The 26,849-nt window shown below is 37.6% G+C and overlaps 1 protein-coding gene across 2 annotated transcripts in view; it reads right to left on the minus strand.

Moving 5' to 3' along the window:
• Positions 1-26,849, minus strand: part of DCLK1 (doublecortin like kinase 1) — a 429,374-nt gene that overhangs the window by 34,099 nt on the left and 368,426 nt on the right. For both annotated transcript variants that reach the window (XM_016197264.2, XM_016197267.2), the window contains exons 12-14: positions 7,381-7,514; positions 2,840-2,917; positions 2,371-2,467 (exon numbers count right to left, since the gene is read on the minus strand). In XM_016197264.2, coding sequence (XP_016052750.1) covers positions 2,371-2,467; positions 2,840-2,917; positions 7,381-7,514 — 309 coding nt within the window. The remainder of the gene's footprint in view (positions 1-2,370; positions 2,468-2,839; positions 2,918-7,380; positions 7,515-26,849) is intronic.

The raw sequence follows: 26,849 nt of genomic DNA on the forward strand, positions 1-26,849 counted from the left end.
TTTTCAAATGCAAAAGTTCTCTTTTCTTTGGAAAAGCTCTAAATCTTAAATATAGGGTGTTCCAAAAAATGTATACAAACACTTTGAATAATTATAAAGTGTTTATTAAGATACATTTAATTTTCAAAATTGAGCTATCAGCTGTTAAAATGTGTATACATTTTTTTAGGACACCCTGTATATCAACTCGACTTACCCACAGCTACCTAACACCTTTAAAAGTTAAAGGAAAGGTGAATATTTGGAATTATCAATATATAGCTTATAGTTATGGAAAGAAATAAAGTACAATTAATATTAAAATCAATTTAATAAAAGTATTTTTAGTAGAAAAAATAAATACACAAGTTAAAGAATAAAATTCCTATCTTTGTCTAGGATTTTGCATTTTAAAAACAGATTTCTAGATTAATTTAATATAAAAATCACATTTTAAAATCACTTTAACTAAATTTTCATTTTGGCAGCAGAAAGTGAAAATTTGGTTTTTTTCCTCTTAATGGCAAAATGGCATATTTATATTTGAAAGAAAGTTATAAGAAAAGGCATGTAGAACTGCCAATAGCTAGTTGTTAAAACAAAGACTATTCTTCAGTAGCCAAAGAATTCTAAGGAAATCTGTTAAAATCGTTTCAAAAGTTTCCAGATCAATCAACACAAATAAAATAGAACTATTAAGCAGTAAGTGATTTAATGGTTCTGAAATTAATAAAACTTCCCCTTAAGCTCAAATTGATTTGGACCAGGAAAGCACAGCTTAGATTTTAATGATGAGTCTGTTATACGTTTGTCAACTTTGAATTAGAAGTCCCTATGTTAAAAAATGGTTAGATATGTGTTTTCTTGTTCCTTACTTTCATAGACTCTGAGCACCACTCCATGATGGGGATAATTTATTTTTCCCAAAGTAAAGATCAACCTTCACTTTCTAACTGGGGCCGGTTAAAGCAACTACTGTGTATGATGCTCTTTGCCAGGTGCCATGGGGGTGTAGGAGATAGTCCTGTCAGTGACTTCCAGCTCTCATGTTTATGGAGTGATGGCATGTTATGGAAAGAGTCGGACAGGTTCCCAAAGAGCTTGTTCACAGGTGAAATCACCTCCACTCCCACCTCAGCAGCTTTTTCCCATCTTTTTTCACCTTTTCGCCTTTCCCCTGAAATAGCTCTCAATTCCCCACATTTTTCTAGGTCCTGCACAATTGAAGAATATGAGAGACTTGGACCCAATATGCATCATTTTCTGTGGAAAGTGGCCAGGTCAAAGGAATAATATTTTAAATTGAATTCATACTCAGGATACAGCAAAAGAAAAGTTATATACATTGAATAAACAAAGGTAACTACTTCTCAACATCAGTTTTTCAAAAATTTAAGTCAATGCTTGGAGGCATAAGTTTAAGTGATCAACTAAAATATTTTGTTTTTTTTAATCTCAAGTTTTACTAATGTCTCACAGTAAGATTCTTAGTTTCCTTAGAGGTTAATCTTTTAGTTTTAATGTAACAAAACCATATGCCTTGTTCCCCACTTCTTCTAAATCCTGGTTGTCTATCAAGGTCCAAGTTAAATCATAGCAATCCCATGATGTCTTTCTTAATCATTTCAACCCATGTGAAGCTTCCCCCACTTTGGTTAACTATTCCATTCATTCATTCACTCATTCATTTATTTGTGTTCATTCAATATGTATTGAGTACCAGTTTATGTACTAGTCTATATGTAGGCGCTAATGGTAGCATAATGAACAAAATAAACAAAAATCCTTGTCTTCATGGAATTTGCATTCTAGTGGGAAGAGTGAGAAAATAGATTACATAAATAAAGCATATCCACTTATCTATATCTATATAGAAAGGTAGACAGATATAGGAAGGTAGTTAGATAGTATACCAGATGGACATAAGGTTGTAAGTGCTATGGAGAAAAATAAAGCTGACAAGGAAAATAAGATGAGCCAGATAGGATTTTAGAGCTGTAATTGGAAACAGGGTGGTCTGGAAAAGATTCTCTGAGAAGATAAAATTAAGTCAAAACCAAAAGAGTTGAAACAATAAGCTATGCAGAAATCTAAGATAGGCTGAAGCCTGGTATGGGTAAGGCATGGCAAGAGGCTATATATAGCAATGTAAAGGGAATGACATGAGGGAGGGATCAAGCCAGGGAAGCAGAGGCACTTGAGAAGTTGAGATGATTATGAACAGATAAATTGATGACTGTGAATCTTGGAAAAACCTATCAATTACAACTAAAATGGGTACAGAAATCATATTTACAATATCATTTAGTCTCTTTGCACACAGTGAGTCAGCATCGATAATTCAATTTATACACACAAGCTATAAGGAAGAGGAAGGCACTAGAAACCTACCTTTGCAGAATCAGAAACATTATCCCAGTATGGAGAAGGAAAGTCCACTTGCCCCATCAAAATCTGGTCAAAAAGCACCTCCTGGTCATCACCACTTCTGTTTAGATGAACAACAGTAAGAAAAAACAGGACTAAAATGTCATCTCAGGGTACGTAGCATTATTCTTATGCATTGGAGCCCTTCCTTTGCCCATAAATGTGTAAAGTGAGCTTTTAAAGCAATTCAAAATGTCAATATGTAACAGTTTTGGTAAATTACAATAAAATAAGTTTTTAGATTATATGAAGAAGATATATGGAAGGCATGTAAATTAGCATGCATAATCTGAAAAAGTAATAGGCATTATAAGTAAAGTTCTTATTATTGTCTTTTCCTGCTGCAGGCTCCTTTGTGCAAGAAGGCTGATCAAATCATTCAGAGAATAGAGAAGTGCTTTGTTGGTGTTAAATAAAAGATTGCTGCCCATACCCACGAAACGGAGGGAAGCCACACAGCAGGATATACGTGATTACACCAGCTGCCCAGATGTCTACCTTGAGGCCATATCTGAAAAAGTAAGTGACATCAGAATTACAAAGTCAGGCCAGGACAAATTGTGGGGCATGGTAAAATAGGTGATTCTCCTATTCTAAACCAAAAAACCAAACCAGACAAAATAAAAAACCCAACAACAAGCACTAAACTAAAACCTACCAGCCAAACAGAATTCAAGGAAAGAGTAATAAAAAAAGACACTATCTAAGGCACATGAATAAAAATCAAAGTAATGCATGGCTAGGCTCATATCCAGATATCAGTAAGTGAAGGGTTTTAGCAAAAAGGTTTATTATAGTCATATCAATTTTATTTTATTTTTTTCAAGTACAAGTAGTTTATTTGGGAGGAAATCCCAGCAAACACCAGTTAAGGAGCGGTGAAGTGAGACAGAGAAGGGAAGGTGAGTTATCAAACCAGTTACTCCTGTGGGCAACTGGAGCTGAAACCCTCTGGGAGCTCTGGGAGACTGTGGAAGAACAGGAATCTCAGACTTATCCCACAGGAGGGAGGGGGGACTGGGGTATCTAAACACCCATTCCCATCAGTCATTGGTACGGCTGCTGGGGTGGATGTTAATTTGTTGTAACCGTAGCCTGTTTCCTACTCATTCAGTGAGAGCTCCAGCAGCCCAAGAGAGCTCCTAAGAAAAGGGTTGCAGGTGCTGGCAGGTGGAAGTTATGAAATAGGTGGTCTTAAGGGCATACAGCACTGACAGCATCTACTACATAAATCATCTTCCCAGTCCCATTTCAAACAGTATGCTAATAATCATAAGATTTATATTTAGATAGAGACACCTTACTGTTTTCCCAAATGTCTTTCCAAATATTATCTCAAGACCTAGATTGTCTGTGGGGACAGCACCAGCCCTCACTTGGCTCTCAACTACCAGTGTATGGCATGGACCTTGTTCAGCCCTTCTCATATTTGCTCCTCCTTCACTCTCCCCAAACATGCCCCTCCCTCACCTCCACCCAACCTCCCTGTCTCTAGCAAGGGATTGGGAATGCATGGAAGCTCAGGAAGGACTTGCTAACTGATAAAATTAAATTCAGGATTCAACTTGGTTCACTTATATATATTCTCATTTCCATCCAGAATCTTCATTGTAGAGGCAAATACCTGCTGATGAGAATGGTGCCCTGGAGAGGCCTGCATAAATAAAACTCATGGATGACAACCATGAATTCTTAAAATTAGATTTCATCTTTTCCCCTAGCAAATTGCTTAGTGGAATTGCTCACATGAAGCAAAACAAATTGGCTTGAGTTATTTCCCACTCTAAAGGAACCCTCTTGGGACATGTGTTTTGTTTTTCCATCACCATTTATCCCCTTTACACTCTCTCCCACCTCAAACCACCACCCCTCCCAAAATCACCATACTGTTGAGTTCTCTTTTTTCTGCTCAATTCCTCTACCACCACCCCTCAACACCACCCCACCACCAGAGCTGTCTTCCTGCTCTCTATATAGGAGTCTGTCTCTATTTTGCTTGGTAGTTCAGTTTGTTCAATAAATTACACATATGAGTGAAATCATATGGTATTTGTATTTCTCTGACTGACTTATTTCATATAGCATAATGTTCTCCAGGTCCGTCCATGCTGTTGCAAAGGGTAAGCTTTTCTTCCTTTTTATGGCAGAGTGGCACTCCATTATATAAATGTATCACCACTTTTCTATCCACTCATCTACTGATGGACACATAGGCTGCTTCCAAGTATTGGCTATTATAAATAATGCTGCAATGAACACAGGGGTGCATATATTCTTGAAATAGTGTTTCAGCTTTCTTCATATATATTCCCAGAAGTGGAATCACTGGGTCATAAGGCAGATCCACTTTTAATTTTTTGAGGTAACTCCATACTGCCAGTGACTGCACCAATCTGCATTCACACTAACAAGGGTTCCCTTTTCTCCACATCCTCACCAGCACTTGTTTATTGATTTATTTATGAAAGCCATTCTGACAGGTGTGAGGTGATATCTGTTAATTTATATTTCTCTGATGATTAGTGACACTGAGCATCTTTTCATGTCATCTTTATATCATCTTTGGAGAAGTGTCTTTCAGGTCTTTTTTTAATAGGATTGTTTGGTGTGGTTTTCTGTGTTTTTTTGGTGTGGAGTTTTATAAGTTCTTTATAAATTTTGGATATTAATCCCTTATCAGGTGTGTTATTGGGGAATATGCTCTCCCATTCAGTGGGCTGTCTTTTCATTTTGTTGCTGGTTTCCTTTGCTGTGCAAAAACTCTTTAGTTTGATGTAGTCCCATTTGTTTATTTTTTCTTTTGTTTGCCTTGCCTGAGGAGATAGATCAGAAAAAATATCGCTATGAAAAATGTCTGAGATTATACTGCTTATGTTTTCTTCTAGGATTTTTATCATTTTGAATCTAACATTTAAGTCTTTAATCCATTTTGATTTTATACTTGTGTGTAGTGTAAGAAGGTGGTCTAGTTTCATTTTTTTTCACGTATCTGTCCAATTTTCCCCAAACCATTTATTGAATATACTATCTTTAGTCTATTGTATGTTCTTGCCTCCTCTGTCAAATATTAATTGACTATAAAGGTGTGGATTTATTTCTGGGCTCTCTATTCTGTTTCCTTGATCTATATGTCTGTTTTTATGCCAGCACCATGCTGTTTTGATTATTATGGCCTTGTAGTATAGCTTGATATCAAGTAGAGTGATTCCTCCAACTTGTTTGTCTTTCTCAAGATAACTGTTGCTATTCGGGGTCTTTTGTGGTTCCATATAAATTTTGTTCAGGGCACATGCCCAGGTTGTGGGCTTGATCCCCAGTCAGGGGTGTGCAGGAGGCAGCCTATCAATGATTACTCTCTCATCATTGATGTTTCTGTCTCTCTCTCCCTCTCCCTTCCTCTCTCTCTGAAATCAATAAAGAGATATTTTTTTAAAATTGGAATATTTGTTCTAGTTCTGTGAAATATGCCATTGGTATCTTGATAGGAATTTTATTGAATCTGTAGATTGCTTGATCTGACTGACTAGGAGTCATATCAATTTTAAAAAATGATGGACCCTTGACACTACCTAACTCCTTAATTTTAGAAATAATAATTACATATAGAATGTTTTCCAATGCATAAAGCACTGACATAATTTATCTTATTTTGTTTCCCCAACAACTCTGTTTTATAAAATAAGTATTATGGCTTATTTTATAGAAGAGAAAACTGAGGTTAAGAGGGGTGAATTATTTTGCTCAAAATCACACACTTAGTCAGTGGCAGAGTTGGGCTCAAACCAAGGTCTTCAAGAGCCCAACCAAATCCTCCTTCTGTCCTATGCCATGCCCTCCCAGCAGGCCTCAGAATACTAACAGCAGAAAATAGAGCTATGCCAAAAACAGCACCCTATGAGGGAGGTCAGGCATCGCTATAGATCTTGTCTCCCAACTCGCTCATATTTGGTGAATAGAAAAGTCCTCATTACCTCACATCTCACCTTAGGGATTTCCCTGTTGAAATTCCCTTATCATCTGTTTTGCATTTTGGCCTTTCTGGTCTATGGTACAAGCAGAAAAACTATCTCCAACTGATCACAGTGGGCATACCCTAGTCCATTACCTGTGGTTTTGTGCTGCTGATAGAAAAAAAGTAGGGTTGCATTCCCTTACTGCCCCACTCTCTCCTAATCCTTCTGTTTACTGATAGTGCTTCAAAACCCTGACTTTGTTGCCTGGTAAGAAAAAGGGCTTTTTATGAAAAGAGTATTTTACTCACAAAGTAGTGAGTTCAAATGCTGACTCACTACTATCTAGTCATGAGCTTACATGATATTCAGTCATTTGAGTATCACTTCATTCATCTGCCAAATGGAAATACCATCTACTGGAAGAGTAAGAATTAAGTAAAGGGACTTAGTTCCTGGCATAGAGTAGATCCTTAGTAAGTATTAGGCCAACCTACCTTCTCTCCCCATTATAGAATTTTTTACTCTTCTTATACTGCTACACACAGAAATCAGCAAATTCCCAGTAACCCTGTGATGCCTAAGGGTGCTTAAACCTCATAGATAATCAGTGGTGCCAACAGGGCCAAAATGGGACCAAGTCTGAAGAATAAGGCCAGCTGAATGAAATAATGAAAAGAGATTGTAATCACTGCACAACACACACAGCAGTGTTTGCTTCTTTTATCTCCAAAAGTGAGTTAATTACCATCACTATGTTTTTCTGTTAGTCTGAACATTTTTAACTTTGGGGTTAATAACTGATTTTCTACCTTTAACGAAAGCCTTAAACAAGATTGTAGTAATTGGCAACTTGATTGGGAAAACAGAGAAAATGGCTCCCACTTTCAAGAAAAAAGAGTGAAAGAAATCTGATAGCTAATTCTGTCTGGATGGGACAGAAAAGTACTGTTTCTCCTATTCTTGAAGCAGACTAGTTCTTTGGCAAGCACAGTACTTCAATAAACACATAGGAAACACTTACCCAGTCTCTGCAATGATTTCTGGAGCCACATATGTTGGGGTGCCACAGACTGTGTACAGAGGTCCATCCACAATGGTGGCCAGTCCAAAGTCACCCAGCTTCAGTGATTTGCTGCCATCTTGGTGTTCGTATACCTAACATAAAAGTAAAAAGTGAAATGCCCTTAACCAAGAGGTCAGAATCTTTCCTGAAGAGATGAGGAGCATTGTGGTTTAAATTTAATGCATTTATCATAAAAACATCAGATAATTATGCAAGGATATACATATAAGGATATTTTTCTTTAGGTTGCTGCCAAATTAGAAACATGGTGAATAACCAGCAAATGGAAATCTGTTAAATAAATTATGGTACATTCATACAATGGGATGCTCCATGACCAACAAAATGGTGATGTAAATTTGTATTTGTTGAAATGAATTATGTTTGGAAGTAAGGTCAGCAAGTTTCAGATTGGTTTGCATTAAATGTCTATTAAAGAAAAAATATGCACAAAGAAAAATGAGAGACCATGGTGTGTCTGCCTACTACCATGGGTAGAAGAATTTGGGGAGTTCTTTTTATTTTTTTGCTTATCTGTATCTGATGTCTCTACAATTAAAGCTGATTTGCATAATACAATGAAATATAGAAAGTCTCTAGTGACGTATCTCCAATTTCTAAAAATAATTAACTCTTTATTTTAATATAAGCAGCTTTAAAAATGCAATTCTTTAGTAATTGAATAGAAAAATCTACATGTTTATTAAAATACTTTATTTTTAAAGTAAGTAACTGAAAGGGATATTAACATTTCATTCCACCTGCAGCAATTTGGAAAGATTTATCAAGTGCAGAGCCAGCATTATGTCCAGGTTTCCTTATGAGGACAGTAAAAGCCTCCAGTCTTTCACCCAACAAATTAAGAAAAGGATGCATGTGACTATAGGCAAGCATTTACACTGATTTAGTTCTAGCCCAGGATCAAACCAAATGGAACTTCACTAAAAAGTATACCAAACAACATGTATTATTTCAAAAAAAATATCAAAGGGCATTCAGAATTCTGATTCAGTGCCCTCCATTGGAATCAATGAGATAAAGAAAACAATAGTAAAAGGCTAGTATTCCCAGCAAAAGCAGGAGATGCCTCAAGGAAATGGCGAAGTTTTCCATGTACATCAAAAGAATTCTTTCAGTGAGTTGACACTTCCATGTTCTTCTGTTATCACTCTATGATCATGTGTACTTGCTACAGCAGTTTGAACTTCTTGCACAGTAAGGCACATTTCCACACATCAGGAGTGCTGCTACCATTCACACACCATGCCTGCCTTCCTTTGGAAAAAGTAGGTTGACTTCTCATTTCACTGCAGCATAAAGTGCAGATGCTTTACCAGCTTAGTTGAAGTATTAGCAATAATCTTTTGTATCTAACTGTTCTGGCAGTCAGATAGTCAGATCCTCTTCTCCGGAGAATCTATCTTTTTTAGGCAGAAAAATATCCTTTTACTTTTTCTCCACACTCCACATTCAGAACATGGAGTCCTCTCCCCAAAGGCATGACCATGGTCAAGTGTAAGCTACCCTTGTTCAGGTGTCCAGAGACTTCACTTGCACTTGGGTGTTAGGGTAAGGACAACCATATGCCCCTCACAGGTGTGTCTTTGCCTGGTTGTCATCTGGGATGGACACTGTCCTCCCTTACTTTGATGAAGCAGCTGTCCATTCCTGTTCAGCACAAACAAGTTTGAGTTACAAAGTTTAAAGTATCAGAGCTGCAAAGTACAATATCATTCCCAGACTGAATGAATATTCTTAAGCAGAAGAAATCCTTAAATTGTAGCCTTAGCATGTCAGCCATTCTGTTCATCCAATGATAAGCAAATGTTTTTCATGAAAATAAGTCTAATATGAAAACACCAAGTACATCATTAGCTTTATTTCCCAGAAAGAGCCAAATTCTCTACTTCCTTAATTCCATTTTGTTACCAATAACCTTTCTAAAATGCAAAGTAATCTTTTGCTATGATGTTCTTTTAGGTCCAGACATTCATGGTGAATGTTTTGTGAGATTGTGCAGGTTTCAGTTTTCACAATACCATTTATACAAGAATCTTGTGGGGTTTTTCTAAACATACTATCTACAATCACCTAACTTTATTCAAAAGTTGGACAAAAGGAGATGTTGGCAGATCTAGTCATAAGTTACATTTTAGTTCTGAATATGACCATGTAAAGTCTCTTTGTTTATTTTTTTTTTAAATCCTCACCTGAGGTATGTTTTTATTGATTTTTAGAGAGAGCGAAAGGGAGAGAGAGAGAGAAACGTTGATGTGAGAAACAATCAGTTGCCTCCTGCATGCACCCTAACCAAGGATCAAACCCCTCCACCGAGGTATGTGCCCTGACTGGGAACTGAACCCACAAATATTTGATGTATGGAATGATGCTCCAATCAACTGAGCCACCTGGCCAGGTCACCATGTAATTCTCTTACATGAAGGAAGGTTTTATATTTGAACATCTACATTTTGATAAGAATTCTATCTTACATATAGCCATGTGCCAATTATATTAATATAGCTGAACAATAAAATTGTTTCAATAACTAAGAAAAAAGCTATTAAAAATCTGTCTAGAGAAAAATGAGGATTGCCTAAAACTAACAATACTTCTTAAATAAACCAATAAATTTAAATTAAATACCTAGAATCTATCATTTTGATGTTCTTTATTCCCCTCCTTAATCACTTCTACAATGTTCCCCCCCTTTTTTTTTGCTTTGGAAACTGTATAGGACTTTCATGAACATAAAGAGGTTACAATGATGCTTATAAGAGACAATAAGAGCTTAGAGAGAAAGACCTAATGCATATAATTGAAAACATTTGTAGATACAAGTACATTAGAAATGCTTCAGGAAAAATGTTTTTGCAGGTGAATAAATGTACAGCGGTCTAGTTTAGAATTCTATTTAACTTACTGTTAGGCAGGGCAGGAAACAAGGTTGCTTTGGGTTTTTCTCTGTCAACACTTTGAGAGAAGGCTTCAGAAGAATATATTCTAGGTTTTCTCTCCTCCAGTGGGACAGTGCCTCTCCTAATGAGCCCAGCTCACAAGTGGGACTTACCATTAATGCCTATGCTCACCTTTGTCTCTTCCCAAGCCAACTACAGAAGGGCATGAGTGAGGCTATTTGAAAATGTAACTAAAACTCTATTAAAATCACAGATTGCTAAATACATCTGTTTCGAACACATATGTGTACACACACATCACACACACACACACACACACACTCACACAATCATCTCCAGAAAGTATTTTCCCAAATGGAAGCTATAAATTCAGTTTGAACTAAGCTTTTAATTAGAAGTTAGGAATCAGAAAGCGTCTAACAAGTTCGCATTTAAAATGCTGAGTCCTTGGCTTATATCACTCTCCAAATTGATTCTGGCTTTGTTCTTCTGCATGTCTCCTCATCTTGACCATCTTCCAGAAAGGACATTAATAGGCTGCAAGTATAGGCTTGGACTTCCTGTTCCAGCAATTGAGGTTCTGATATAAAAATAAGCTTTTGCTGTAACTGTATTTTAAAGCCTTCATAAAACATGACACACGTGAGGTGGTAGTACATTAATTGTCAATCAAAGAGTATTCATAACATGAGATATAATTTATGTTCACCCCAGGCCCTTTAAATACTATAGATGTTCTCCCACATTTTAAACACCGAAGGCCTATTAAAGAGATGAGGGTTAGTGCAAATTACCCAGTATGTAGTGCTTTCACTGTTTAAACTAAGCAATAAAACTGTGTAGTTGTACAACACTAATTGAATGCAGCTACATATAATTGTGGGCTGCCATATGCAGCCTATTACCATACAGACTGTCAGTATTTTGTAAGCTACTCTTGTGCTCATTGCAGATGGCTACAGTCAGAGAAGTTGTTCTCTAGGGTTTATTACATAGCTATAAAGACATCCCATTATTTGACAGACTAAATGTGTTAAATGGCAACAATTATGAAAAAGGTTCCAATTAAAAGCTGAAGTCATGTTCTACCCAGACTAGATATAATGAAAGGTTAGGTATTAGATTTTTGGCACATTGGTATTTTACACAAGATTTTTCTTTTTTAAAGAAGAATTTTATTTTTGTTTCTTTTTCATTTATTTGGGGCTTCACAGGAGCTATAACTTGCTGAACAGTAGATGTTTGGACATATGTTGATTTGCCATGGATTGGAAACTGACACCATTTAGAAAAGTTATTTGAAAAAATAAAAAAGTTAATATAAATCATAAAATGCAGCCAGCAGCCATAAAATAATATGAAAGTCCACAGCTAATCTGAACCTAGTCAAATGGTTTCTGTAATTCCCATAATAGAAAACTAAAAGGTGACTAATGTAACAGATGTGTTGGAACAAATATAACTCTCGGTGTTGCTGTGAAATCAAGGATAACCCTGTTGAAACACTGGCTAATGAATCACTAGTAGCCACTAAACTATTTTTCACAAATGAGCTCAATAAAAAAATTATTTCACCAAGTAAAATTGAAGAAAAGTGGCATGAAATAAAAAAAGCCATAAAAAAAGTCAATTTAATTTTTAACAAATATGGTACTCCTTTAAAAAGACATCGATTTTCCTCTGGCCACATTATATGGCCTTTATGATTCTAAGGAAAATGGATTAAATTAAATATTTAATCTTTAAGAAGTAAAAAACAACATATATACAGGAAATTATTTTACAAAATATACTTTAGTGTCCAAACACCTTAGAATTAAACCTCCTGGGGAAAAAATAAATTATTAAAAGTACAAAACCCATTAAATACCCACATGTAAAGTCGTTATGAAATCAAGTTAAATGAAGTTATAAAAATAATAAAAGTTTATAGAAGTCATAAAGAAGTCAGAAGAGGTGTAATAATATTAAAGGAAAAACTAAAATAGTTTTTCAGAACATTACACTAGAGATATCTTGGAAGACAGAGAAGTGAATGGAAACTGCAGCAAAACTGATTCTCATTCTCACTTTAAAATAGCCATGAAACTATCTAAAAAGGAGTTCTATACAGCTGCAGTGAAATACATAAAACATGCACATTTTGGATTCTGTTAGCAATTGTATAATCCTAGGATTTTATTAAAACTTGAGGAGTCAATGTCACTGCAATTTTTAAAATTTTTATTACATTTTTGTCACACAAGTAATATCCAATATAGCATTGTTAGGAAAATTTAAAAATATAGAAAAATCATCCTGAATTACCAACTGAAGACTAGCTGCAGAGATGCCTTATAATCAAGGACTTACAGAGGAGGCCACATTGAGACTGGTAGGAAGTGTGGAAGTGTGAGAGGGCTAGCTGGGCTCCCATGGGTGGCAGATGAAGGTCCAGAGGGATATCTCAGCTCCAGGGGGTTCCCCCTGAGAATTCTGGGGTCTAAACCCCAAGCTGGGCTCCCCAGCCCAGAGCACCAGAACTGAGAAAGTTGCCCACATAACATCTGATTGTGAAAGGCAGCAGGGTTTCTCTCTGCCAGGGACAGATGGCTAGAAACACAGGCACTCTCTTAAAGGGCAACACAAAATTTCATTTGCAGCCACTCACCCTGGGCTTTGACAGGGGGAGCACAGAATGGACTAGAGCCATATGAAGAGAGTTGGGGGTCAGTGGCTCTGGTGAGAGAGCTGAGAGGTCAGCCACAAAGATCCCTGTACTGAGTCATTCCCCCATAGTGGAGAAACCATCTTTCTCAACCAGAGCATTCCCATTCATGCAGTATAAACCTGGGGGGAAGCAGTAGCCCCACCCATTTGAGTGCCTCTTGCCACACCCTGTGGAATTAAGTGCCGCTGAGGAGTATAGCCTGAGGCTCATTAAGGTGAGTTAGCCTAACAGGCAGCCTACAGGCAGGGGCAGATATCTAAGAGCTTTGAGACTTTTGCTGACCTGCCCCTGGACATGGTGCTAATAAAAGCAGACTTTGGTACTTTCCACTTGTGCTCAGGCCGAGCAGAGGGAGCCATGAGCTAAGAGTTGCTGATAGCTCCAATCAGGTTGCCCAGAGCCAGTTACATACAACATCTGACATTGACCTGCACCAGAATCCCTCCAAAGAGGCCCAGACTATACACCTAGTGGACAGCTCCAAACAACAACAGAACAAGATCCAATAAGCTTCACAAGCAGCACAGCCACATGGAGATCTCAGCAGCCAACAGGTGATCTCTACTGAGGCAAATTTCACTTTGTGTGATCAACACCTGTACAGCAGCTTGCATGCTGTGTTGGGGGTTGAGACTCACTCTCACCCAGCCTGAGGGTTGATCCAATGCACGAATGGGCCAATGGCGATCAAGACTCAATTAAAACAGGAAGTCCCACATGAATAAATTGAACAAGGGACATTCCTAAAACACCCAGCTCAGGTAATCAGGGAGACTGTGCCACAGGGTCCCACAGGTCACCTACTATATATGGGCACCCTACCAAGACTGAGAGTCATAGAAGATCTACCTAATACATACAAACAAACACAAAGAGGCAGCCAAAATTGGGAGACAAAGAAACAGGCCTCAAATGAAGGAACAAGAGAATTTTTCAGAAGAAGAGCTAAATGAAATAGAGGTAAGCAATTTGTCAGATATAGAGCTCAAACTAAAGGTTGCTCAACAGCATGAAAAAGGACATAGAAACCATAAAAAAAGACCAGTCAAAAATAAAGAATACCTTATCTGAAATAAAGAATACACTGGAAGGAATAAACAGTAGGTTTTATGAAGCAGGGGGCTGAATCAGCAATTTGGAAGACAAGGTAGGAAAAAAACAACCAATCAGAGCAGCAAAAAGAAAAAATAATTTTAAAAGGTTAGAATACTTTAAGGGACTTTTGGGACAATACGAAACATAACAACATCTGTGCCATAGGGATGCCAGAAGGAGAAGAGAGAGAGCAAGAGATCAAGAACCCATTTGAAGAAATAATGGCTGAAAACTTCCCTAAACTGGAGAAGGAAAAGACCTACAAGTCCAAGAAGCACAGAGTCCCCCAAATAAGATGAACCCAAAGAGGCTACAACAAGACACATCATAATTAAAATGTCAAAAGTTAAAGAAAAAAGAGTCTTAAATGCCACAAGCGAAAGGCAGTCAGTAACCTACAAGGGAACTCCCATAGGAATGTTAGCTGATTTCTCAAAAGAAACATTTTGGGCCAGAAAGGATTGGCATGAAATATTCAAAGTGATGAAAAGCAAGGACTTACAGCCTTTACCCAGCAAGGCTATAATTTAGAATTGAAGGAGAAATAAAGAGCTTCCCAGAGAAGAAAAAGCTAAAGGGGTTTGGTACCACCAAACCAGTATTATAAGAAATTTTAAAGGGCTTGCTTGAAGAAGAAGAAGAACAAAAAGAAAACGGAGGAGAAGGAGGAGAAAACAAAGGAATATTGTTTAAAAAATAAAATGGAAATAAATACATACCTATCAATAATCACTTAAAATTTAAATGGCTTAAATGCTCCAGTAAAAAGACATAAGGTAGCTGAATGGATAAGAAAACAAGACCCACAGTGACTGGTGTGGTTCAGTCGGTGGAGTGATGTCCCATGCGCTAAGAGGTCACTGGTTCGATTCCTGGTTGAAGTACATGCCCAAGTTGCAGGTTTGGTGTCCAGTGGGGGGTACAGAGGCAGCCGATAGATATTTTTCTCTCCCTCTCCCTCCCCCCCTCTTTAAAATCAATAAAAACATATTTTTAAAAAAGAAAACAAGACCCATGTATATGCTGTTGTCAGGAAACCCACCTCACAATTAAAGATACACATAGAGTAAAAATAAAGGGATGAAAAAAAGATATTTTATGCAAATAGAAAGGAAAAAAAGCTAAAGTTGCTAGCAATACTTACATCTGACAAAACATACTTTAAAACAAAGGCTATAGTAAGAGACAAAGAAGGACATTACATAATGATAAAGGGAGCAAACCAACAAGAGGGCATAACCCTTATAAACATTTATGCACATAACATAGGAGCACCTAAATACACAGAGCAAATCTTGATGGATATAAAGGCAGAGATTGACAGTAATACAGTTATGGTAGGGTATTTTAACACCCAATTGACATCAATGGATAGATCTTGCAGACAGAAAATCAACAAGTAGACAGTGACCTTAAATGATACACTATATCACATGGATTTAATTGGTATTTTCAAAGCATTTCACCCTAAAGGAGCAGAATATATATTGTTTTCAAGGGTACATGGAATGTTTTCTAGGACAGACCACATGTTAAGACACAAAACAAGTCTCAATAAATGTAAGAAGGTTGAAATCATATCAAGAATCTTCTCTGACCATATGCTATAAAACTTAAAATCAGTCATAAGAAGGAAACTGAAAAATACACAAAGACATGGAGGCTAAATGACATCTTACTAAGTAAATGGGTTAACAATGAAATAAAGGAAGAAATCAAAAGATACCTTGAAACAAATGAAAATAAGAACACAACAACCCAAAATCCATGGGACACAGGGAAAGCAGTCTTAAGAGGGAAATGAATAGCGTTACAAGCCTATCTCAAGAAACAAGAAAAAGCTCAAATAAACATCTAGCTTTACACTTAAAGAAGCCTGAAAAAGAACAACAAACAAAGCCCAGAATGAGTAAAAAAAAAAAGAAATAAAAAAGATCAGAGAAGAAATAAATGAAATAGAGTCTAATAAAACAATATAAAAGATCAGTGAAACCAAAAGCTGGTTCCTTGAAAAACTAAACAAGTTTGACAAATATTTAACCAGATTCTTCAAGAAAAAAAGAGAGACAACCCAAAAAAATAAAATCATAAATGAAAGAGGAGAAGTAACAACTGACACCAAAGACAATAAAGGATTCTAAGAAAATATTACAAACATCTATATTCCAAAAAATTGGACAATCTGGACAAAATGCATAAATTCCTAGAAACAGAATCTTTCAAAACTAAGTTAGGAAGAATGAGAGAATCTGAATAGATAGATTACAACTAGTGAAATTGAAGCAGTAATAGAAAAGAAATGAAGGGGAAAAAAAGAAAGAAAAGAAAAGAAAAGAGAAAAGAAAAGCCAAGCCTTGGACAGGGTGGCTTTACAGGTGAATTTTACCAAATATTTAAAGAACTAATACCTATTCTTCTCAAACTATTGCAATAAATTCAAGAGGAGGGAAGGCTCCCAAGCTCATTTTATGAGTCCAGCATTATCTAATTCCAAAACGAGATAAAAACATGACAAAGAAAATTATAGGCCAATATCCCTGATGAACATAGATGCTAAAATCCTCATCAAAATATTAGCAAATCATATCCAGCAATACATTAAAAAAATCACACACCATGATCAAGTGGAATTTATTCTGGGTATGCAAGGCTGGTACAACATCTGCAAATCAATAAATGTGATACATCACATTAACAAAATGAAGGACAAAAATCACATGATCATATCAATAGATGCAGAAAAAGCATTTGATAAAATCCAGCACCTATTTATGATAATTCTCAGCAAAGTGGGAACCAAGGGAACATACCTTAACATAACAAAGACCACATATGAAAAACCCACAGCCAACACCACAGTGAATGGGAAAAAACTACAAGCATTCCCCTTAATATCAGGAATGAGACAGGGATGTCAGCTTTTACCACTCTTACTCAACACAGAGATGGAAGTCTTAGCCACAACAATCAGACAAGAAGAAGAAATAAAAGGGATCCAAATTGGAAAGGAAGAAGTAAAACTGTCATTATTTGCAGATGACATGATACTGTATATAGAAAACCTTAAAATTTCCATCAAAAACCTACTAGGATTGGGAAGAGGGAAGATGGCGGCACTGTGAAAAGCAGCAGATCGCCCCCGCTCCCAGCCATGGACTCGATTTCTCCTAAAATCCTACGTAGCCAGCTTGGAAAAACCAGAGAAACATACCTGAGAGGACGAAGTGCAAGTGGGGAGCACTGAAGAAACATCTCAAAGTCCGGTAAGAGAGGGGGGCTTATGAAGGGTGAGTCCCCCTGAAGCCTGTGCTGGGCTCTGAGCCCAAAGGCTTGGAGACTGCAAAGCTCCCTCCCCTTGGGAGTGCTGATGGCATCCAAAAGTGAGGATCCCACACCCGGAGCAGACGGGAGGGGAAGGAGTGCCCCACGCACAGGGCAGAGGGGCCCAGGGGAGCAGTGAGTCCCGGAGGGGACTGCACCTTCCTAGGAAACAAAGCCTCTAATGGCAGATGGCGCCTTCCTAGAGAAACAAAGCTTCTAGTGGCAGCTATGACCAGCGTCTAGTGCTCGGGGTGCCAACCATAGGAAAGGCTGCCCCAAGGTCTGTGGCACCCCAGTGGTAAGGGACCAGAGGACTGCACTGAGCAGCCGCACACGGGGACCCTCTGCCTCCCAGTGGGGCATTGTGCTAAGCCCCATAAAGCGCTGAATCTACGAGGCATGGGGGAGGAGAGGAGCCCTCCCATGCCCTGAGCTCCTGGTGCGGAGAGGCTGGGACTGGTGACCAGCCCTTAGGGGCGCCACAGTGGCACATGAAGGCTCTCCAGCTTTGCTGAGACCAGCGGTGCAGGGAGCTGCGTGGAGCTGACTTTGGATCCCCTCCCACTGGGTGCCTTGGTGCTCGGGCAGCAGGATCCTGAAGGGCGGACTCTGCCTGTGTGTTGCTTTGTGCATTTGCAAGTTTGATTGCTGAACTGGTTCCCACCTTCCCAGCGTGCACTGCCTGGACAGACCAGCAGATGCTAGGATTGGAGACTGCACAGTAGACAGTCTGAGGGGCGGGCCTAGTGTGACCAGCCAACCAGAGCTGAGCATGGAGGGGTGGAGCCCGCCTGCCTCTCCTGCATCCAGGAGCACCCTCCTTAACGGGAAAGGGACGGTCCCGCTCACTGAGGCCTCAGATAACCCCGCAGGGCACAGTCCTGAGGGGGTGGGGAGAGCAGCTGACAGGAGGACATCATAAGAATAAGAATCTCAGAGACTGTTGTTTGGGAACTGAAGGAAAAGCTGAAAACCCCTGCTGGAGGCAGGGCAGGCAAAGGACTCACCAGAATGTGTTTTTAATCGAAGGCACTGAGCCCAGGCTGCCGAAATGGCCCATGCAGAAAAGGCAACAGGCTGAAATCAATCTGAAACTGCAGCAGGACAGAGCATGGGGAACTAGAATCAGAGAACAAGATAGGGACTGAGGACCTGGCAGTGGAGCAGAGACTAACTCCCGCAGAGTGAGCTCATGACAGTGACACCTCTAAGGGGAATGATACCCTGAGCTACACTAGCAACCCAGCACCATAAAGACTCTACAGAAGACTCTGGAGTAAGACCAGGCAACTACAAGGTTGCAAAAGAGCTGACAAGAGGAGGTGGTCCACGGAGAGCCTCAGCTCAACCATCTACCTAAGGACACCAGAGCCAAACCTAGACGGCTCCTCACATTGGCTGATACACAAGTACCTCCCAGGAGAACTGAAATCACCACACAAAACAATGACCCTCAGACAACATAAGTTGCCCAGAAGAAACTCACTTGATTGACTACCTTTTTTTCTTCTGTTTTTTTGTTTTGTTTGGTTTTGGTTTTGGTTTTTTTGGTTTTGGGTTTTTTTGTTTGTTTGTTTGTGGGTTGGTTTATTTTTTTCTTTTTTCCTTAGGAAGAAGAAAATGGGGAGAAAATTTGTTTTTTCTTCTTTGTTAAATGTTATACTTTTTTTAAATTATTTTTTTAAACATTTTTTTAACTAAATTTTTTCCCCTCTTTTTTATAAAAGAATTTTGCCTTCCTTAGCATGTTTTTAGTTTTGCTTTGGTTATTTGCTTTGTTTTGTTTTATCCTTGCATCTAATATCAAGACTTTCTTGATATCCTTGCTTAACAACTGGGACTTTATTATTATAACCAAATTTACTGCTTTCCTCTATAGTTTCCCCCAAATCTCTTACTGGACTGCTCCCTGCCTGGGCTTTATCTTTCTCTCTCCTCTCGATCTATTGGCATAAGTTTTTTTTCTTTTTATTTTTTCTTTTTCTACTTTTCTTTCATTCTTTCATTATCCTCCTTTCTGTCTTCCTGTCTTTTTTTCGATTGTTCATTCCTCTTATTCTCTTTCTTGTATTTTTGTTTTCTCATTTTCAACTATTATCCTATTTCTATTCTCTCCCTTAATTTTTTGCTGGCCCTTCTTTCAGAATCTTTTCTCTGCTCCTGTTATCTCCCAGTAGCTTCTCTATTTTTTACATTTTAGTTCATTATTATTTTCTAAATCTTCACCAGTATTAACAACAATATACATTTCTCTTTCTCTAAGCATTATTTTTCTTTCTCTCTTTCTTTTTTTTAAGCATTTTTTTTTTGTGTGTGTGTGTGTGTTCTCCCTTCACTCTTCCAGTTCTATTTTCATGTGTGTTGTTTTCATTGTGACTGTCAAGATATTTTGTAAGATACCTCTTGTTTCCTGGAAGTTTAGTTGTGTATTGACCTGCCTTGCCAGCACCCATACAACAGCTTACAGGTTGGGGCTGAGACACAGTTAGCCAACCTGAGAGAAGAGTCACCCCAAGGACTGATCAATGACAATCCAGACCAGACCCAACCACAATAGGAGAACATAAAGAAACCACAAAAGGGACACCCACAAGAGGGACAAACCTAGAGCAAAGAGCTCAGAAGTATAAGGAAAAAACAACTCTGGGCTCCACTGGACGCACAAGACAAAATCCCATCCCACAAGACTGGGGAACAGCAAATATATCTAATGTATAGATATAAACACTAAGACCTACAAAAATGGGGAGACAAAGAAACAACACCCATATTAAAGAAAAGGAAACATCGCCAGAAAAAGACTTTGATGAGATGGAGTTAAGCAAGTTATCAGAAACAAAGTTCAGAGTATGGATGATAAAGATGTTCAAGGAACTTAAGAAGACACTAGATGATAAGATCAAGGACCTTAGTGAAAACATGAAAAAAAGAGATACATACCATAACAAAACTCAGACAGAGATAAAGAATGCTGTATCTGATATCAAGAATGCACTGGAAAGAATTAAAAGCAGGCTCAATGAAGCAGAGGATAGAATAAATGACTTAGAAGAAAAGGTAGAAAAAAATCACATATCAGAGCAGCAAAAAGAAAAAAACACTTAAAAAGCATGAGGTCAGTGTAAGGGACCTTTGGGACAACATGAAGAAAAACAACATTCGCATTATAGAAATGCCATAGGGGAAGGAAAGAGAGCAATGGATAGAGAACTTGGTGGAGGAAATAATTATAGAAAACTTCCCTAGGCTGGCGAAGAAGAAAGCCACACAAGTTCAGGAAGCACAGAGGATTCCAATCAAGAGGGACCCAAAGAGACCCATCACTCCAAGACACATCATAATTAAAATGGCAAATGTCAAGGACAAAGAGAAAATATTAAGGGCTGCAAGAGAGAGACAAGCAGTGACTTACAAGGGAACCCCCATAGGGCTCACAGCTGATTTCTCAACAGAGACCCTTCAGGCCAGAAGGGAATGCCATAAAGTTCTCCAAGTAATGAAAAGCAAGAACATGCAACAAAGATTGCTTTATCCAGCAAGGCTATCATTTAAAATTGAAGGTGAAATAAAGAGCTTCCCAGACAAAAAAAGGCTAATGGAGTTCAGTACCACGAAACCAGCATTGCAAAAAATGCTAAAAAGACTGCTTTAAGAAAAAGAAAGAGTAGTGAGAGAAAGGTACATCAGCATAAAGGGGGAAAATGGCATTAAATAAGTTGATACCAATAGTAACCTTAAATGCAAACAGAATAAATGGTCCAATCAAAAGACTAAGGGTAACTGAATGGATAAGAAAACAGGACCCAAATATATGCTGTCTACAAGAGAACCACGTGAGAGCAAAGACTCACACAGGCTAAAAGTGAAGGGATAGAGTAAAATATTCCATGCAAATGGAAAGGAAAAGAAAGCTGGGCTAGTAATTCTTATTTCTGACAAAATAGACTTCAAAATAAAGACCATAATAAGAGACAAAGAGGGTAACTACATAATACTAAAGGGATCAATTCAACAGGAGGAAAACACCCTTATAAACATTTATGCACCCAATATAGGAGCACCTAAGTATATGAAAAATTTCTTGGGGGACTTCAAAGGGGAGATTGTCAGTAAGACAATCATAGTGGGGGAATTTAACACCCCACTGTCAGCATTGGACAGATCATCAAGACAAAAAATCAACGGGGAAATGCAGACCTTAAATGAATCACTAGACCTAATGGATTTAATTGACATTTATAGAACATTTCATCCCAAAGCAGCAGAATACACATTCTTCTCAAGTGCACATGGAACATTCTCAAAAATAGACCACATGTTAGGGCACAAGGCAAGTCTCTACAAATACAGGAAGTTGAAATCATATCAAGTATCTTCTTGGATCACAATGCCATGAAACTAGAAATCAACCACAATAAAAAAACTCAAAAATATTCAAACACATGGAGGCTAAATAGCATGTTATTAAACAATGAATGGGTTACCAATGAGACCAAGGAAGAAATCAAACACTTCATGGGAAGTAACGAGAATGAACAGACAACAACCCAAAATCTATGGGATAAGGCAAAAGCAGTCCTGAGAGGAAAATTCATAGCATTACAGGCTTATCTCAAGAAACAAAAAAAAAAGATCTAATGAACCATCTAACACAACAACAAAGAACTAGAATGAGAACAGCAAGAAAAGCCCTGAGGAAGCAAAAGGAAGGAAATAATAAAAACCAGAGCAGAGATTAATGACATAGAGACTAAAAAACAATACAAAAAATCAATGAAAACAAGAGCTGGTTCTTTGAAAAGGTATATAAGATTGATGCACCTTTAGCCAGACTCACTTAGAAACAAACAGTGAGGACCCAAATGAGTAAAATCAGAAATGAAAGAGGTGATATAACAACTGACCCAACAGAAATACAAAGGATTGTAAGAAAATATTATGAGCAATTATATGAGAACAAATTGGACAACATGGGGGAAATGGACAAATTCCTATAAGTATACAACCTTCCAAAGCTGAATCAAGAATTGGCAGAAAACCTGAATAGGCCGATAACAACTAATGAAATTGAAACAGTAATCAAAAAACTTGCAGCAAACAAAAATCCTGGACCAGATGGATTTACAGGCAAGTTTTACCAAAAATTCAAAGAAGACTTAGCACCTATTCTATTCAAACTATTCCAGAAAATTCAAGAGGAGGGAAAACTCCCAAACTCTTTTTATGAGGCCACCATAATACTAATCCCAAAACCAGACAAACATATTACAAAGAAAGAAAATTACAGGCCAATATCCCTGATGAACATAGATGCTAAAATCCTCAACAAAATACTAGCAAACCAGATCCAGCAATACATTAAAAAGATCATACATCATGACCAAGTGGGATTTATTCCAGGGATGCAAGGCTGGTACAACATCCGCAAATCAATAAATGTGATACATCACATAAACAAAATGAAGGACAAAAATCATATGACCATATCAATAGACACAGAAAAAGCATTCGACAAAATCTGGCACCCATTTCTGATAAAAACTCTCAGCAAAGTGGGAATAGAGGGATCATACCTCAACATAATGAAGGCCATATATGACAGACCTACAGCCGCCATCCTACTCAATGGGCCAAAACTAAAACCATTTCCATTAAAAGCCGGAACAAGACAGGGATGTCCACTTTCACTACTCTTATTCAACATAGTACTGGAAGTCCTAGACACAGACATCAGACAGGAAGAAAACATAAAAGGTATCCAAATTGGAAAGGAGTAAGTAAAACTGTTCTTATTTGCAGATGACATGATATTGTACATAGAAAACCCTAAAGACTCCACCAAAGTTCTACTAGATTTGATAAACGAATTTAGCAAGGTAGCTCAATACAAAATCAACATCCGGAAATCAATGGCATTCTTATACACCAACAATGAACCTTCATAGAGAGAAACTAAAAAAGCAATACCATTTACCATTGCAACTAAAAAAATAAGATACCTAGGAATAAACTTAACCAAGGATGTAAAAGACCTGTACTCGGAAAACTACATGACACTGAAAAAAGAAATAGAGGAAGATATAAACAAGTGGAAGAATATGCCATGCTCATGGATTGGAAGAATTAATATCATTAAAATGTCCATACTACCCAAAGCAATTTATAAATTGAATGCAATTCCTATTAAAATACCAACAGCATATTTCACGGACCTAGAACAAACATTTCAAAAATTTATGGAACCGAAAAGGACCCCAAATAGCGGCAGACATCTCGGAAAAAAAGAAGAGTGGGAGGGATCACATTACCAGACTTCAAACTGTATTACAAAGCCACTGTAATTAAAACGGCCTGGTATTGGTACAACAACAGGCATATAGATCAATGAAACAGAACAGAGACCCCAGAAATAGACCCACACCATTATGGTCAGTTAATATTTGACAAAGGAGGCAAGAGTATCCAATGGAGTAAAGACAGTCTCTTCAATAAGTGGTGCTGGGAAAATTGGACAAAGACATGCAAAAGAATGAAACTAGAACACTAACTTTTACCATCCACAAAAATAAACTCAAAATGGATAAAAGAGTTAAATGTAAGTCACGAAACCATAAAAGTCCTGGAAGAAAACATAGACAGTAAAGTAACAGATATTGCATATACTGGACTTTTCACTGATATATCTTCTAGGGGAAGAGAAAAAAAAGAAAAAATAAACATGGGACTACATCAAACGAAAAAGCTTCTGCACAGCAAAAGAAAACAGCCTCAAAATACAAAGGAACCCAAGGGTCTGGGAAAACATATTTTCCACAGATGTATCTGATAAGGGGCTAATTTTGAAAGTGTACAAAGAATTCATAGTACTCAGCAAGGGGAAGACAAACAACCCAATTAAGAAATGGTCAAAGGACTTAAATAGACACTTCTCCAAAGAGGACATACGGATGGCCAAGAGACACATGAGAAAATGCTCAACGTCGCTAATCATCAGAGAGATGCAAATTAAAACCACAATGAGGTATCACTTCACACCTGTCAGAATGGCTGCCATCAACAAATCAATAAATGACATGTGCTGGCGAGGGTGTGGAGAAAAGGGAACCCTAGTACACTGCTGGTCAGAATGCATAATAGTGCAGCCACTATGGAAAGCAGTATGGAGGCTCCTCAAAAAATTGGAAATGGAGCTGCCTTTTGACCCAGTAATTCCACTGCTAGGAATGTATCCTAAGAATCCTGAAACATTAATCAGAAAGAATATATGTACCCCGATGTTCATAGCAGCACAGTTTACAATAACCAAGATCTGGAAACAGCCCAAGTGCCCATCAGTAGATGAGTGGATAAAAAAGCTGTGGGACATTTACACCATGAAATACTACACAGCTGTAAAGAAGAAGAATCTCATACCCTTTGGGACAGTATGGATGGACCTGGAGAATATTATGTTAAGTGAAATAAACCAGGCAGCGAAAGACAAACATCACATGATCTCACCTATACGTGGAATCTAAAGAACTTAATAAACTGATGAACAGAATAGATTCAATGACATGGAAGCTTTGATGAGACTGACAAATGTCAGAGGGATGGAGGAGGGCAGGTGGGTAGAGGGGGGAAAGTAACCAAAGAATTTATATGCATATATGCACAACCCAAGTACACGGACAATGGTGGGAGAGGGACTGAGGAGGGGGATGGGATGGGGTGGAACGGGTCATTGGGGAGAAAAAGGGACACCTGTAATATTTTAAAAAATAATAAAATAAAAATAAAAATACTTTTAACAATAAAGATAAAAAAAATACACCAAAAAAAAAAAAAAACCCACACCCTACTAGGATTGATAAATGTATTCAGGAAAGTAGCAGGATACAAAATAAATATTCAGAAATCAGTGGTATTTTTATACACTAATAATGAACTATCATAGAAACGGAAACTAAGAAAATAATCCCATTCACAATTTCTTCAAAAATTAGAATAAAATACCTAGAAATCAAGTTAACCAAGAATGTAAAATACCTGTACTCAGAAATTATAAGACGTTGAAGAAAGAAACTGAAGGAAATACAAATGAGTGGAAGCATATACCATGTTCATAGATAAGTTAAGGTCATTAAAATGTCCACACTACCCAAAGCAATCTTCAGATTCAACTCAATCCCTATCAAGATATCAATGACATATTTCACAGATCTAGAACAAATATTCCAAAATTTATTTGTAACTACAAAAAATAGCAACAATGATCTTGAGAAAGAAGAACAAACTTCGAAGAATCACGCTACCTGATATCAAACTATACTACAAGGCAATAGTAATAAAAAGAGCATGGTACTGGTCTGAAAACAGGCATATAGATTAATGGAACAGAACAGAGTGCAGAGAAATAAACCCATGTCTTTATATTCAATTAATATTCAACAAAGGAGGCAAAAATATACACTGGTTAAAGACAGTGTATTCAGTAAATGGTGCTGTAAAAATTAGATATATATATATATGCAAAATAAAATTAGTCCACCTTCTTACACTGCACACAAGAACAAAATAAAGTCTTAAACGTTAGACTCAAAACCATAAAAATCTTAGAAGAAAATATAGGCAGTAAATTCTCGAACATATCTTGTAGCAATATTTTTTCTGATATATCTTCATGAGCAAGGGAAACAAAAGAAAAAATAAACAGATGGGACTATATCAAACTAAAATGTTTTTGCACACCACAGGAAACCATCAATGAAATGTAAAGACAACCCACTGAATGAGAGAGCATATTCCCCAATAACACACCTGATAAGGGATTAATATCCAAAATTTATAAAGAACTTATGCAACTCAACACCGAAAAAGAATCAAATTTAAAAATGGGCCAAGGATCTGAATAGGCACTTCTTCAAAGAGGACATACAGATGGCCAATAGATATATGAACAGAAATACAAACTAAAACCACAGGGAGATATCACCTCACACCTGTCAAAAGGACCATTGTCAATAAATCCACAAAAAACAAGTGTTGGCAAGGATACGGAGAAAAGGGAACCCTCATGCACTGTTGGTGGGAATATAGATTGCTGCAGCCACTGTAGAAAGCAGTATGTAGTTACTTTAAAAAATTAAAAGTGAAACTTCCTATGACCTAGAGATTCCACTTCTTGGAATATGTCTGAAGAAACCCAAAGCACTAATTCTAAAGAGTATATGCACTCCTATGTTTATGTTCTTTGCAGTGTAATTTACAATAGCCAAGAGTTGGAAGCAGTGTAAGTGTCCATCAGCAGGTGGGTGGATAAAATAGCGGTGGTACATTTATATGATGGAATACTACTTGGCAGTAAAAAGGAAGAAAATTTTACCCTTTGTGATAGTATGGAT

This window comes from Miniopterus natalensis, chromosome 2 (assembly GCF_054644295.1).
Source record: "Miniopterus natalensis isolate mMinNat1 chromosome 2, mMinNat1.hap1, whole genome shotgun sequence".
Taxonomy (NCBI): domain Eukaryota; kingdom Metazoa; phylum Chordata; class Mammalia; order Chiroptera; family Miniopteridae; genus Miniopterus; species Miniopterus natalensis.